General features: G+C 35.4%; 1 protein-coding gene across 2 annotated transcripts in view; it reads left to right on the top strand.

The window, feature by feature from the left end:
- Positions 1–16,972, top strand: part of LOC128886057 (uncharacterized) — a 346,337-nt gene that overhangs the window by 306,858 nt on the left and 22,507 nt on the right. For both annotated transcript variants that reach the window (XM_054140597.1, XM_054140598.1), the window contains one exon: positions 158–175. In XM_054140597.1, coding sequence (XP_053996572.1) covers positions 158–175 — 18 coding nt within the window. The remainder of the gene's footprint in view (positions 1–157; positions 176–16,972) is intronic.

Genomic DNA, 16,972 nt, shown 5'->3' with positions numbered 1-16,972 from the left:
TATTCATCTCTAATTATTTATCTTCCGATAATTGAATTATATATAGATATATTTATAATTTATAGTTCTATGTATGTAGCGTATTCTTATTTATTATCACAAACTAGTACTATGTAGTGTCGATAAAACTAATGGTCGTTTATGTTTTTGATTGCAGGGACTACTACTACGATAGGTGAGTGCAAATTCCATGATGTTTCGCGATTATGCTGAATATTCAGGTATTGCAAAAGGCAGTTTAATTATACACGTAACTTACAATTCACATTTTTCATTGCTTTTGAAGAATATTAATACGTCGAACGTAATTTTTGTTTAAACGAGGTATTCAAATAAACCGCATCCTTTGTTTCATTTGCCTTTGACGTTTTCCCACATAAATGTAACAAAGCGTTTGAAAAATATTCTCATATTACGTTATTCTCATTATTTAGGAGCGGCTTCATTTCACTGAATACTAGTTTCGATAAATTTGATAATTGAATGGCAAACCAATTTTAAAATTTTATTCTATTTCGAATTTTAGTTGAAAGTAACTATCAAAACTGTATGGAAGCATGCGTAGTTTTCGTTGAATGTTGCAGTTGTCAGTGTGCAGTATTCCAGTGAATAATTTAACAATTATTTCAAATATTATAATTAATATATAAAATCAAATAAGATCCTAAAATTGCAAATTGATTGCATCTATCGAAGCTTATACAGGCCTATCAGTACAACCATAGTTATGAAGTATTTTACAAACTGTTATTAACGACGTAATAAAGTCATGCAAATCAAATAATTTCGATACAACTATTTGTATAATCTCCAGTATATTCTACTCCAGGACCAACAGTACGCACAACGTGAATCGAAACGTCTCCCATAAAATTCCATATAATACAAAAGTGCTTAACGTTGTAGCATGAAATTAAAGTGAGAGCAGTTTTTGCATCGGATAACTATCGATGTCGAAAATATAAAGTTACGTAGAGCGACCGCCTATAAAAAGCAACATTTCCAAATATCGGGGACGGGTGGGTGGCGGGGCAGGCCGCAACGTGCGCGTGCAATTTTGAAAAGCAGGCGCGTAATTTGTCGTCGATGCTGGGAATTATAACTACTAGACCGTAAATCACAATTATTATCTCGGATCGTTTTCCGAACGTTTCACTTCTGCTTCGCATGCACGATACGCAAGATGAACATCGCCAACAATATTGAAGTTCATTAATTTATTTTTGCGTATCGTACCCAACTCTGTCGCCCGGTACACATTCATTACTTTCTGGCATCGATTACATTCGGACCTTCGAAATCCCGCCAATGGCCGGTTAGATGTGTTTTTTATTAGAATTGCCCTGATTATCGTAAATTGAATTTAAAACCTGAGCACCGGCGGGTCGCGTTTTTCAGTTCAAACGCTTTTTATCTTTTGTAATCCGCGCGTTAAATTATCACGTCCGGTAATTAATATTTTGTTCATTCTAATTGCGTCGCTAAATGATTCGATTGAAGTTCGAAAACACGTAAAAAGGCACGTTAGCGTGTAAAATTTGAAGTCAGCCGTAAATTTTACGTGTAATTTATTTAATTGACGAGTTTTTCAATCGGCGAGTTTCAATAGAGGTCCATTTAATTTAACATAACACGTTTCGTAATAAAGAAATCGATGCTGGCAAGGCTAATTTCGCGAGAAACTTGGGGTTCGAGTATACTCCTAAGAATTTAAACTCCGTTAAGATTCTATATCACCATCAAAGGAGCCTTTCATTTAAAGGACGGTTCATTTAAAAGCTTCGCTGAAATTCTTACGAGCGCTAAAAGCGCTACTTTTTACTACCAAAATACTGCGATTTTCCTACGACCTCCGAATTTCTCCAAAACAAAAAAATACAGCATCAATTCTTCTTACGTAAACACAAAATTTTTGTCATGTGTAATGCAATATTCCTCTACTAATAAATACTAAACGCTTATTTATTTTCCCATAAACATTTAAATTAAATTAATACTAACTGGAATATTTTATTGTCGTATTAATTGATGTGGTGTTTTATGAGCTATTGCAATATTAATAAATAATTATACTATTAATCTTGATACAAAGAGAAAAATTGAAATTGTATGTGTTAAGGTATAAAATGTAATGTCAAAGCTAATTACACCTTCCATTCTATTAATTTTTATAAATAAAATCAAATGGTTGTACGTTCTTCGTCTGGACAGTATTCCACAGCGAACACATTTTGATCTTGGCGGGATGTTCGATCTTTGAGATATCAACATCAACCCCTCGGGCAACAAGTCGCGGACATGTTTTCGCGAATGGACGTAAACGAAGCGTAAAAGGTTAATTAGTCGCCGTGAACGCTCACGACAGGATATATTAACACTTAATTACTCGGCGGGAGCACGCAATTATTTTTTTTTATCCACTCCTCTCCAACCCCCGAGATACTTGCCCAATTAATCGCCTCCTCGGTCGCTCAAGGAGCGAACAAGGGCCCCCCTGATTGAATGGAAAAAACTTAAAGAGGCAGTGCACGTGCGATTATCAAAAAGCACGTTGCACGCCAACGTTATTATGTTCACGTGACCGTAGACAATAATTATTAAGTCCCGCGTGCTGTGTCGACCCTTTGCGTATATTTTGCGCGCTATAACACGCAGGAAGGCCGGTATGAAACGCCATTTTTGTCCTATTTGTTCGCACGTTCACGGAAGAAAATTTCTGTATAATTTAGAACCCTCGGGGCGAATATCGTCGACCCCGTAGTCGGTGTGAAAAGCGACCAAATTACTGGGAACTATTTATCGCACGCTTAATCCGGCCGTCGCAGACTGGATCGATTTTGCCAGTGATCGGGCGACGAAACTTTTCAATTCTTTAATTTTTCTGTTTTTTTAAATACGAGTTCAATGTGGCATCAATTACGTAGTTAATAGCGTCAGACTAGATGAGTGCTAATAAATAGACCCGTTAAAATATTTATATCGAGTTATTAGAGTTTTTTTTTTTAGACAGTTTAATGTCACTTCTAAAGTTTAGTGAGTCTTGCATTGTTTTTCTTTCAAGTGGTTTTCAAGAGTAGGTTTTAACTCGTATTTTGTAAGAAGTGCTTCGCATTTATTGCAGTTACAATTTTTGTGTTGGGTATAGAACATTCTTGTTAAGTAAATTGCATTTAACATTATGAATATTTTTTACGCATTTAATTGCTGTCGTTGTATATAACAATTAAATGAATTTTTTAAATATAAGTAGCAAGAAACTGCTGGAACACCCGATGCAACATAAGCAAGCTCGTTTAAAAGACAAAAAGTAAAAATAATTCAGAAATAATAATATCCCAAAGGCGTAGGAGACGACTGAATAAACCAATCTAACTACCCTATTAGTCTCTCAGACATTTCGGTTGACGTCAATAATTCAATCGTCGTTCCAACCACCCCGAATGCCGTAACTAGGCGAAAATTGAACTGGAAATAACAATGCGCCAATACGACAAAGAAAAAGCCTGATGGTAAATAAATTCTCGATCCCAGGTAGCTACAGACAAGAAAGTATTCCGTGAAACAATTCAATTTTTTCCGTCGCCTGAACAGTCTTTTTCGTTCGCGAAATTGTTGCACGGTTCGCGATATTCGCGACAGCCTTTTTCACCGCGATGCCAGTCGGAAATTGGCTGTAGACGCGGTTGTCCATACGACGCCGACGCGGGTTAGGAAAAAAAACACGCGAATGCTAAAGAAACTATTGACATGGAAAAAAAAACACAAATAGAAAAACGGTATGAACAGCAATCAATTCCTTTTTACCCGACGAACAATATTTTACATCGCACAGGCGTCGCTGGTGGCGGCATTCGGGGGCATCGCGTGCGTTAGAGCGTGTGCAGCGCGTTGCATATTTAAAGGCAAGGTGCAAGGACGGAATATAAAGTCTGTTGGAAAACAGCGCTCGGCCAAAAAGAAAACGTAGGGAGTGTAGCGGAGCAGAGGTCGTGGACCGTCGCGATGGAAGAATTAATAAAGCAACGAAAAACAACGTCACGTGGTTTGCTGTTGTGTTTTTGGTCTAAAGAAAAGAGCGTGGAGCGTGCATGTTTCTCCAGTTATAATTCCGTTCCGCGCCGGTGTCCAGCAATGGCCTCATCTGAGCTTATGACTTTTATTAGTCGGCGTCGTTCCGCGCGTCGCGTCCACGCGCTCTACGCTTCCCAAGTAGCCCCGTCATTTCGCAATCGAGGATGGAAATATTCTTACAGAGTCGTGTTTCTATTTATACATTTTTATCATCTCGTTAAAAATAACGTACAGAAATTCCCATAATTGTTGTACGCATCGTTTTTAACGATCACCAAGCGCAGGTTAGGAGCCTTTTCTTGATATTTTAGAAACTATTGCGTTCGGTGTCAAAATAGTTGTCACCAAAAATAGAGATGAGGACATTTTCTACAAGAATGGAGTAATATGTTATTTAGCATAGTCTAGTATTTCTGGATGTGTCAAATTTCAAGAGATAAAATTAACCAACTCACTGCTGGACAGATTTAAAGCGTTTTGCCTTGGGCGTCTAGACTTAATATAGACAATTTTCAAATTCTAATTAGACGTATAATACAAACTGTATGCAATGTTGGCATTGCTTTCTTAACTTTACTCTACAATGCCAAGTAATGGCAAAAATATAAGACTTCTCAATATAAATTGCTCGGGTATCTTTAACTTTGTCTCGTACAACAATATAAAATACAAATTATATGTAAGGTAATACTGTCTTCTATAATATTTTATAATTAAACGTCCTAAATAGCAACACTGGATAAGATTTCAATGAAATTTCAAGTATGCATCAAATTTCCCGGTTTATCCGTTCGATTGCATACCATAATCTATTAGTGACATAACGGTGTGTAATGGAATTAAGAGTTACGTGACCGTTTTGTGATCCAGCCGCTTTACGGAAAACTATTACGCTGCGAAATTATGTGCCCGAGAATAGCGCTGAATATTGCCATGGGAAATTATCATTTTCTAATTTTGTGCTTATTTCAGATTCAGGCGTGCGTATTATCGCAGTCTATTGTAGATTCTTATTTATCGATGCGACCCTCTTTGCTCTGCCTTTGATAATTTTTTCCAGCCTGCATCGAAGGAAATTGGTGGAAATTTTCTTGAGGAAACGCGATTCTATAAATACAATCCAATAAACAATAAAATAGTTACCGTTGAAAGCATTAAAAATAGTTTTAAATAGTTTCATCTACAATAATAATAGGTACAAATCGTTGTTCATGAAATATTAAGTTGAATTTGCTTTAAAATTCAATGCAGAGGCGACTTGGTTTACTTTTTGGCATTTTCGTTATTATTTAGCGAAGTGATTAAAATAATCACTGAATTCAGTAACAAACTTTGTACAGTATACTACAGTTTTTGCTTGAGTAGATGGAACCATTGACTGACGCAAAGTCTAACTTTAACATCTTTTTCCTCAAAACTACTTTTTCTGAGTTACTGTAATTCCAAGCTTCACGAGAAGCACCTACATTAGTCAAATGTGTCTTAATCTCTAAGAGTATAACCAGCATGATATCTATAAATTCCATCATACAAGATAAATAATTAACTTCTTGTTCATCTAAAAAAATGTTTCTCTTGCTTCCTATGAAATTTCTTTATTTCTCTCTAAAATGCCGTTTCAAACATTGTCAATATTCAATTTACGCAAAATTTGTAAAGCTTTTAATTAATCAAAACATGACATTAAGGCAATATATATATATTTCTTACCAAATTTCAAAAATTCATGTCAAGTACTTCAACTAAAAAAAAGTCGTAAAAGTGCCTCGAAATTGATAAAAAGATAAGAGTACCCCAAAAAGGCCAGGGGTACGTAACGATATGGGGGACGATGAAAGTGTAGGAATTGCGGGCGATTTCTTCTGGAAGTATATTTCGTAGTTTCTCCCGCGACGTCATAACGGCGGTGTGAAAGCAACATCATTCGTGCGACGATTAAATCTGACGTTTCTGGCAGGTGACACTTAATTTGACATAGGTCAGATAGACATCTGAAATCCGTGCACTTAATGTATGTCGATGGGGATCAGGCTTATAGGCCAGGGTGGCTGTTATGGGTCAGGATGCATCGTGTCCAGTTAAGCCTCCTAGTCACAAAGCGATGTCTTGAGGGACGAATGTCCCTAATTAACCTGATACCCTTCGGCGTGTGTGTGCGTCCCTATACAGCCAGTCGTTATACCGTTATACCTGTAGCCAATTCAATTTGTAATTAATCTTCCAGTCTCGAGATAGAGAAAATTCATAGGAGAGCCATTTACTTAATTGAACGTTGTTAACGCTCGATCGAAATCTTAGACGCGCGTCTTCTGCTCTGGTTACATCCTTCTTGTTCCACGATAAGGGGTGCCTTTCTCAAATTTTCTTCTTCGTCTTTGAAAATTTATTTTTAATGAGTTATGTAGAGGAAAGATATCGAGTGTTACTTTGGACTATTTAACTGCGTCTTAAGTTTAGAACGCGAAGCTATTTTGTGTATTTTCTTAGAAAAGGTTTTCCAAAAGGTGCTATTGTATTTTGTTTGTTAATAACAAAGTACGTCTGTCAGCATAATCGTGGTGAATGTTTAAATAATATCATGTTTCACGTTTAATTTTCCATTTAAAATACAAATACTGGATGTAGTAAATACCACCAGTGTTTTATTAAAAATTACATTTTTGAAGGTCTTGTCTCTTTTTCGAATTCTTTAATATTTCTTCTTGCTCCTTTATGTATTTATTTTTGTTCTTCAATGCATCAACTGTAGAATCTGGTTTTAAGATAACAAGCTGTCAAAGTTTATCTCGGTCGTGCAATAGACTCAATTTCCCGAACACCATCCCATTGCTTTCCGTTTTTATCTTTGCCATTGCATCAGTTGCAGAAAATATAATTAATTTACAAGTAGCATAGTGCAATGAGAAAAGCAAAATAACGTCGATAAGCTGTCAATGTATTCTCAGTTATAAAATGGCTATATCTTCAGTGACATACATTAAAGTGGACTGAACGCGGACTCAATTCTCCGAATACCTTTGCGCTGTTTTCTTCGGTTTACATTTTTATTTTTGCCGTTGCATCAGTTACGGAAAGCATAATTAAATTACTAGTAATTTCGCGCGCTGTGAAGAGCGAATTGGGGACAATAAGCTTCCGATATATATCTCCGTTGCGAGAGTAGGAAGTAGAGGTTAATCGTAGCTGTGAAACGATACCCTGAGGGATGAATATTCCTGATTAACTCGATACCCTTTCTTACGTATACGCTAGGGTATTATAGCTACATTACATGCAATTTGCAGCAAAATTGCAGGTCATACAGGAAGCGACGGCGACAAAATTTCCTCGAAGGAGTCCTCAACGTATCTTAATTACTCGGTGATGCTTATATACGTATACGTTCTTAACGTTAATATTCCTTTGGAATAAGTAACAACGTATTTCACACGTTACTTTTCAATACAAGGAAATGAAATTTTGATGCTTGCTATTGTTTAACACGCGAGGTTAAGATTTTCTCTGAAAAAAGTAAGTAATAGTGTATTTCATACATTCATTTTCAATTTAACAACCTATTCATTCACGTTTGAGTTTTTTTTAAATTGGGTTTTAAACATTTGTAAAAATAAAGGAAACGAAATATTCCAAAATAAAATCCTTCTTTCTACTAATTTTAATATAATTTAGATAAAACACTCTTTTTAAAAACTCATCGCGTCAAATAAACTATTTTGGTTCCACACTTGGACACTTGGATTTGAAACATTATACACTAATTAATTTTGCTCAATTTTTACTGTTATGTAGGATGCCTCTAGTAACTTGAATTTTTCCAAACATTTCATTCGTACCTCATTGCATTCGTAATTGATATTTGAACAAATTCGTCACAAGTATTATTAGAACCATGAATCTACCGTCGTTCCTTCGCAAAGGGACGTGGAAAATCGAGTTACCGTCCAATTACGAAATCGTCTGGAAAATAACGCTCTTGTGAAACGTGAAATTCGTGGAACACAGAGGACAACATTAATTCGTGAAAACTTGGTTAAGCTTTTCCGTCCTCTTTCTCAGCGATACGTAATTAGAAAGGACGAACTCCTGACCCCCACGCCCCTTTCACCCGCCCCCCGCCGCCGACACAGAGATTGTCTTGCAGTAATTTGCATTGGTTTAACAGCCAGTTTCAAACTACTTGGCGTTACGTTGCACGCCTATCGTCTAATTTGTAGCAACCAGCATACACGCGTGCAAAATCCTGATGCAAAAAGATTCGATCCTCCACAACGAGCAGAATTATTTGTGGTCGTGGCTTTGAGCGCTGGTTTTCAACCCTTTGACACGAAATATGGAAAATTTTGGTCGTCGCGAAGTTATGCCATTTATTTATCGAGAGAAAATGTTCGCTGGTTATCCAATATATGTATTTTCAATTCTATTTTCGTACGGGATTAAACGGACTCATTGCATTTCAAATTCGATACGATTCGATAGGTCATGTAAATAGTAGACGGATTTTTTTTTCATTTTGTTTATTTAATGTCTCGTCAGTGTAAATACCGTTGACAACCACTACGAGTTACTTTGTCGACGATCTGTATTAATCTCACATGTAATATATCCAGTCGTATTATTTGTTTACTTCCTATCTCGAGTGTAACAATATTTAATTTCTAGTGTATTTTAAATCGGTATGTTGATTTTTTTTTTATCATTTTTATTCAAGAGTATGATTATTGTTACGAAATAAAGCATTCGAAACTATTGAGATACAAAGTCTTCAAAGTGTTTCGAATCTGCTGTTACAATTTTCACAGATTCTCAAACTTTTCACTTTCATGGAATTCATAGAGAATTTTGAAGCTTGAATGATAATCCATTATTAAGTAATTATATTGCGAGCCTATGCACATATCACATTACAAGTTGCTAGTTTTAATCATTTATTTGCAACGGCGGTTGTGTAGAATGATTTTATAATTAAAATTCCATAGCGTAGATTGAATTCTTTGCAACATGAAAATTCTCATCGAAATTTCAAAATACTCTCGAAATCACATTTATTAGTATTCAGTTAATGAAAAAAAATTATCCTACGAAGTAAATTCGTGGTTTGTGACCGACTATACTTCTTCACTCAGCAAATACTATTCAAAGAAATTAATCTTCATTATAAATTTTCTATTTTCGTTCCTGGATCGATTATTCGAGGATCCTTATTTAGAAATCTTTTTTCTCCACATTGTTATCGATAACCGGTGTTTTAATTATTATTTTACGTTTCGAATCAGTGATTTCATATATCGAAAACAGAAATTCAAGATCATAATTTTGTCTAACGCGGTACAATATTTGGGAGCCTGAAAAGAATTCTCGATTTGCGACCTACTCGTATCCTCTGATTTAGGGGAACGCGAGAGACAAAAGAAGTTTTTTCAGGCGATGTGAATTTGATTTTTATTGCCATTGAACGAAGAGATATTTCCGTCGGGAAAAAAGAAATGTCAATGTCGAAGAGAATTCGTAGTAAAAAATAGTATGAACGTTTCTGATACAGTAACTAAATCTAGAGTACAAATTAAACAATTGCAGTGGAAGGAAATAGGTAACTATTTGCGAATTTGTCGTCGTGAATGTTTGACTAACTTTTCTATAATGAATACTGTGTTAATATTGATCCATCGTGACGGCACAGCTGAAATTAGTAACCTATTTCTGAATGATTTCCATGGCAATAATAGCTTCACTGTTCTGCACATGTGGAAATAACGGTATTGATTTGACATATAGTTCGTCTCATAAAATGGTACACATATTAAATTTATAAGCCTTGTTATTTCTGTTTCTGAGGAAATAGGTACAAGTTTAGCTTGCTTGTGAAGTGACTTTCTGAAGAAAATGATCTTAGTGATTACTGAATACACTTTAAAGTACAACAGTTTTTCTGTTTACTTAAGCTATGGTGAATATTTCTTTTTATACAATAGAATATTGTAATTAAAATGTCCTAAATTAACTAGCAAGTTTTTAAATAGTTTAAATCTTAAATTGTCTTTAAATTACAAAATTTAAAAAATAACAGAAACTCGAGAATTTGCCTTCGTAAAGGTGTTTGTAAACTATGTATATCCCTTGACGATTGTTACACCTAATCAGGTAAGAAACCTCGATTATGAAAATAGGAACTAAGAGTGAGGGGGAGAGTGGGTACAAGATTTCGTGATAATTCCTTGCTTCTATCGTTTCGCCGTAGAACTTGCCGAGCACTCTTTAATTGCTCGTAGAAAATCCAACGTAGGTCGAAAACTATCGTTCGCTGGCGAAAAGTTTCCTCGTGAAAGGAAACGAGATAGGAAGTGCATACACAATTCTCGGTCGTTTCCGTCGATTCTTCGTAAAATCTTCGAGAATTTCCGAAAATCCCGTCCCCTTCTTTCCTGCTGATTAGAATATTTTAGCGACAAATGAATATTCATATAATCCTTACACCAGTGGTGCATTATACCTGCATGGTGCTCCAGACAAAATGGAATCTCTAAACTCCATCTAAAGGAAAAGATTCTTATATTCGGTTTCACTTTATTGTAACAACGAAACAAACATATCGTTTCCTTTACAGTTTTATTAAATCAAGAATTTTATGGTCTCACTAAATACTATACTTCATCTTAAAATTCACGTTCCTCGCAACGTAATGTTGCTAATAGTTTCATAAGCTGTTTCTAGGTCTTCGAGAAACGTTTCACAGGAAGCTTCATCTTATTGCATGCATTGGTTCTTGACATCTACGCGTGACGCTATTGTCGATCTCCTATTTAAAAAAGTAATTAGGTCAAAAGCATACATTTGAAACATGAAATTTGTGGCACATAGAGTCCGTGGATAATTATAAATGAATATATCAACGTCGACTCGATACTTTTATTAGAATTACTGTCACGTAAATGTCGATCAGGAAATCTTGGCTTCCTTGGTACCTTTATAAGAACATCAATAGATAATCTGTTTCGGTGGCAAAAGGTTTCTTATTCGATATTCCGAACTGACGTATTTAGGTTACGATTAGCAGGAGGATCAATGTTATAATGTCATTATATTGGCATCTTTCAATTCAAGTGGACGGTGATCTCTTTAAATTAAGCGGATTCGATATTTTTCCTAAAGTAAATATGACTGTGATCGCTTATTATGTGCACATTTGGTATATCATATTCAGAAGAATTGTGTATTTTATTTCTCGTTTTTAAATTTATTTGTTAAATGTGATGCCTATTAGGCGTATAAATAGACACTGTGCCTTTGTAAAGTAAACTTATAAAAGAGCAAATATTGTTGTAAAAACATAATGTCGATGCAATTCGTGCGTTTCAATATTAAATAAATACAGAGGTTGGTACTTTAATGTAATAAATTAATAAGTGAATATTTGTATTTAAACTACAGTCATAAATGTGTGAATATAAAGACATAAAATTCATTTCTACACCTAATTCATTCGCGGATTATTTTAATGTTATAAATAATCGATTTCTAACTTAATTTCAACTCGAAAATTGCATATGTTGAAAAGTGTCGAACTGTCATGTTTGATGCGAGTTTATTGTTATAAACATTCGCGATAGAAATATGATTCCCATAACTTTCAAACCTTTATAATGCAAATTTGCTGGTTCCGGAAAGTTCTGGTACAAAATGCCAGTAAAAAGCATTCTCAAGTAAAAATGAGGGAGAAATTTTAACGCAAGTGAGTAGTATACTTTTTACCGCGTAGCTCTAGCTCTCGTTAACTACAAATTATGGACAACTTTTCTAATAAAATACAGCAAACACTAATTGATATATATCTACACAATTTTGTGTGAGAAATGAAATATTTGGGAATGTACATAAAATATCATTTTCAACTTACTCTCTAATTTATATATTGAAAATACTCGATGATAAATATTAAATTTTTAACAGCCATTTAAAAACTACTGCATATATACGTAAGATATTAACATTAAAAAAAAAATATTTTTAAATACTTAAATTTAGCACTTTATTTCGAATCATTCGACTGGTCAATAAAGTGACTTACAACGCCAAATATAAACAAATTAACGCCACTGCGTGTCACGATTCCGGATGGGAGAAATGAAAAGGGGAAAATGGTGTTGGACCGAAGGTTGGGAGGAAACAATTAAATAAATTAAAATGCTCTGAACCGATAAAAATTACAAATGGCCCCGTTACAAGGGAAAATTATGACATCGGTTATGAGAAACGCAATAATTGTGGGAAAACGCCCTCGAAAGCAGTGACAGAAATATTATTTATAGGCTTGGAGGTACGCTCTCGACCACGAACCGTCCAAGTCGTAATACTGATGATAGTAAAATATATAGGCGGGTAGGTTTTGTCGCGTGCGCACGTCATAGGGGTTCTTGCGTTGAGATGGGTGAAAAGAAAATGTGTATTTAGGGTCGCGATAAAACTATTACTTTGGCATGTCACGGTTCCGAAGTGATTATAAATTGCATTTGTCTGAAACCAATTTTTAGGAGCAAATTCTTTATTTCGATATGGCTTATGGAATTAGGTTTATGTTGAGAGTAATCTTGTGTCTTAAATTTAGAATCTAGTGGGGCAAAATTTGTAAATTCGAAGCAAATTTATTTTTATTGATGAAATAAAAAATTCTAAAACATCTAATCAATGAAGAAATAAAAAGTTTTTAAAGAATTTCCTAATAATAAAGAAATATTCTTCTAGTCTGAAAGTATAATATGTAGATTGATTCATAAATAACTTCAATTGCAGGTAACAAATAATGGAGACTCGTGATAATCAACGACGGTTATTTTATAATTGATTAATATTTATTATGTCAAATATATATTTGGAAATAATCTACAAGTTGACAAGCAGAATTTATTTACGAACCAACCCAATAAATTCAGTGAAAATTAAAATATATCGTTTCCTTTGATTTCTGATTAAATATTCTCGGCGACAAATAAAGTGACTGCAATAACGTTGGTCCATTTTTCCAAGAGAAATTTAAAGCATTGTTGAATTTTTTGCGATTTTTACGAAACCCTTTGTCAGCTACACGAACAAGATCCGATATGGAGAATACACAGTAAAACGGTTTACTTTGTCCAGGCTCAAGCCGGATATGTATGTATTCAGATTGAACAACGTGAACGGAACTTGAATTTGTCGAATAAATTGTACCAGGACTCTCTAATACCGGATTTCATTAAAATTCATTCGGCCGAGCAAGCTGTCACACCAGCAGATTAAGTGCAGGACGGCGGAACAGCTAATAGGGTTAGAATATCATGCAAAAGGATGTCTGAGAGTCAATATGAAATTTTGAAAACAAAACAATTTAAAAACTATGAGTGATTGACATGGTGTGAACTATGTAATTTGAACAATACACTTCTTAAAATTGTATTTTTAGGATCTATTCTAACTAAAAAATTACGTTTCGTTATTTAATAAATATTATAAAAACTAATTTAAACCTAATAGAGTTTAAGTTCAAGATGGGTCCTAAATGACCCCACATGTTAGTCTAGAACAACAATAATTTATATTTTGCTTGCTTAACAAATTTCTTTTTGTAATAATTAATTCGAAGTCATACATTTGACCAAAGAATTTTATTTATCTCATTAAGACACCAGTCTTAGATTACCACAAAATACGATTAAGGTTCCTAACAAAGGATTTCACGAAAATATCTTAAACAAACTTCTGGAATCCTTGCAATGTTACAGTGAAACTCCCTCGAATGGCATAAAATAAAGTTCACGGAGGTAGATTGTGTTCTATTTCAGAAATTCTGACAATGACTCATTGCTGCCAACGATATAACTCGAAATGTCGCAAGCAGACTCCTGCTGATCCTGAAAATATATGGCTGGGGAAAAATAAGCGTAGGGTGGCGGAAATTTCTTGGTTACATGGCTTCGTAAAGTTTCCCGTGATTCGTGGAAACTGAAAATCGCCACTGGTGTGTATGGATTTTTTATTTGTTTCTCGTCTTTTAATTAGAAAGCCTCTAATCTGAATTTATTTCACCTTCTAATGGAATAAATTAATTTACAAAACTTTCGGTATAATGAGAAAATTTGTTCAGATTTGTCAAATATAATTTATAATTCAAATATATAATTTTTTTAAATATATCTAGTTGAGATTTTGGTCTTATAGATAAGAAATTTTTATTAACTGATATTCGTGATAATATTAAGATTGAATCGTAGCGGTAATAAAAAATAATATAAAATATAATTGTAACTGCTAATGAAAGGAAATAATGCAAGCGATTGCAACATATTTTTTTCGCAATTTACTTCTTGACACTCTAAAATCGACGCGGTTGTACAGTCGATGAGTTTTGTTTATAAGGGAAAAAGTAAGCAGATTGTATATTGTTTTAGAAACTGCAGGGGACTTCTGGTGCCGACAATCTGGCTTGAAATGTCACATACTTGCGCCATTTAGGCGACCTGAATAGAATCTGATTGAAGAACAGAATATTTGTTGTAGTCGCGTTCAGTCATTGTTTTCTTTCGTTAAGAAAAGATTCGCATTTATTGTCCGAATTAAAACGTGGTTCTCGTTTTAAATTGAACATCGTCAGCAGGATGTTCGGCAAAATATTATTCTTCCCGTTCTTTAATTTCCGGTTTTTCCTGTTTAATCGAAGTCGATTCATCTGGTATCGTATTACCAGGGTAGCCTTTCACGCATGGCAGAAAATTTGTTTTATGGAGGGTCAAAGAACGCCTCGGTGGCAATATTGCGGCAAATGCCATGGACAGGCAGAATGTATCTAAAGGTACACGGACTGGGGTGAAGCGGTAAGGGCGGAGAAGAAAACCTGCCGTTCTCCCGAAGAAGGGAAACGACGTTCCCCGGTGATTTGTGGAAAACAAATAATTGTCACCGGTGCCAATCACAGACCTCGTTGGTCGAATCCTCGTCCACGAGGACGCTGTCTCGGGGTAGTCCTTGATGAAAATCTGTCGATTTATTCCGTCGTCCCTTGTCTTTCGACCGTCTCCTACTAGGCTTATATTTAAACGAAAAGAGGTTTATCCCGTCCTGTGCTTTCTTTCTTTGAGACATAAAAAAGGATTCCTGATCCCCCTTAAAAGTGCTGTCTCTAGGTGAAATTCAAATTGATTCGTTTGCTCTGTCGAATTAAGCACCACCCCAGAAATACAAAAAAATACGGCTACAGAAATTGTCACAACTTGGTGAAAAATGAATGAGTATATAAAGTATACAAAATAAAATACACATTGGAACATTTAGAAGGCAAAACACTGTAATTTAAATTTCCGTTCTTCATCTATGCATAGAAGATAAAATATATACACATCGAATTGAGTAACCTCTTTCTTTTCGAAGTTGATTAAAAATAGGAGTTTGCATATACATCCGCAGTACAATTACGAGTAAACGTTGACAGAAATATTATTTATAGGAGTTACTCTCTCCTTACAAACAAACAAACAAACAAACAAACAAGACATTCAGTTATATGAAGAGTCGTACGAGTCGCAACTCAGCGCGAGATAAGAAACGTTTCGCTGTTACGGTTAACTTAAAGTCTTGTTACACGCGCGCGACGGCAGCAACTTTTAAGCCAAAAGGGATCCTCGGTGAAGTTTCGCCGCGAGCGTATTGGTCTCCGGGCTATATTACTCGGCAGCAGCGAAGATTCAGAGACACCGTAATCATCGAACTTCGAAAACTAAAGGACGATCGTTACCAACGGCGAAGGCTGCTCGATTCGACGCGCGACGAGACAGCCACGGTTCTTATCAGTCGTCCTCGGACATTAGAGCGAAGAATGGAAGAAATAAGGGGGCACTTCAAAAGGCGGTCGCGGCCGCCACAAAGGACCGAGTTTTCATAGTCACCGATAATTGGACGGGTGGGTGGAGCGGAAAAAAATTAAAATAATCCAGACGACAACGGTGTATTTAGATGATACAAAAGTAAAGGACGCCAGGGGGTCGCTGATCTGCTGCACGCCACCTCACGTAGTCCCTCGTCAAGGTTTCTTCTTCATGCCCTCCGCTAAATCGACACACAGTGCAGCTCTGTCTGTTTTTAAAATACAATTAATTAAAATATGAAAGTTCTTCAACAAAATAATTTGACAAAATAAGTGTATGTTGCACAATTTGTTTATATATATATATATTTTTAATTTTCACATGCCCGTAATTTTAATAAAGATTTTTCAATGTTGATCGAATTGTCGGGGAACAGTTTTGATTGGTACTATTGTTTTAGGTACGAAAAGAATATATAAAAGACATTTGTTGTATTCGATGCATTAGCATTTATTATTATTGTTTAACCGTTTAAAATACACAGATTCTCGTACGATACTTATATACATCTTAAAATAAGAAGATCTAAACTTAAATCATCTTAAACAGAAAAGATACCAAATATAATAATATCAAGATCAATAACTCTTACTTTAATATTAAATTTCACTTCTATTCATTTCATCGATGCATGAAGAATTTGTGTAATACCAGCGTGACATTTCCACAAATAGATTCAATAGACGTGAATCTTGAAATAAGACAATTTTGGACTTACACCCCTTCAAACAGAAAAAATCCCAGTTGATCTTTTTCCCCCTCCGAGCATTATACGCAGCCCTTCCGCGCCGACGTTTCTCCTCCACGCCCTCCGCTCTCCAGTTTCGCGCTTATTATCCGAAACTTCCCAAAGCGAAACAGAGTGAAACTCTGTCGGCACGGAGAACTTTTAACAACGCTACGAGGGCACGATTTCGTGGCTGTCTCTTGTGTCACGCCGACGCTGCGACGAGGTGTTCGCAGGGTGAAGGGACGAGGCACGAGTCGAAGAAAAACGGAAGTCGCGAAACGGT

Source organism: Hylaeus anthracinus, unplaced genomic scaffold, assembly GCF_026225885.1.
Source record: "Hylaeus anthracinus isolate JK02 unplaced genomic scaffold, UHH_iyHylAnth1.0_haploid 11982, whole genome shotgun sequence".
NCBI classification, from domain to species: domain Eukaryota; kingdom Metazoa; phylum Arthropoda; class Insecta; order Hymenoptera; family Colletidae; genus Hylaeus; species Hylaeus anthracinus.
The sequence above is the reverse complement of the archived record's forward strand: the minus strand, read 5'-3'. Positions and strand labels throughout refer to the sequence as shown.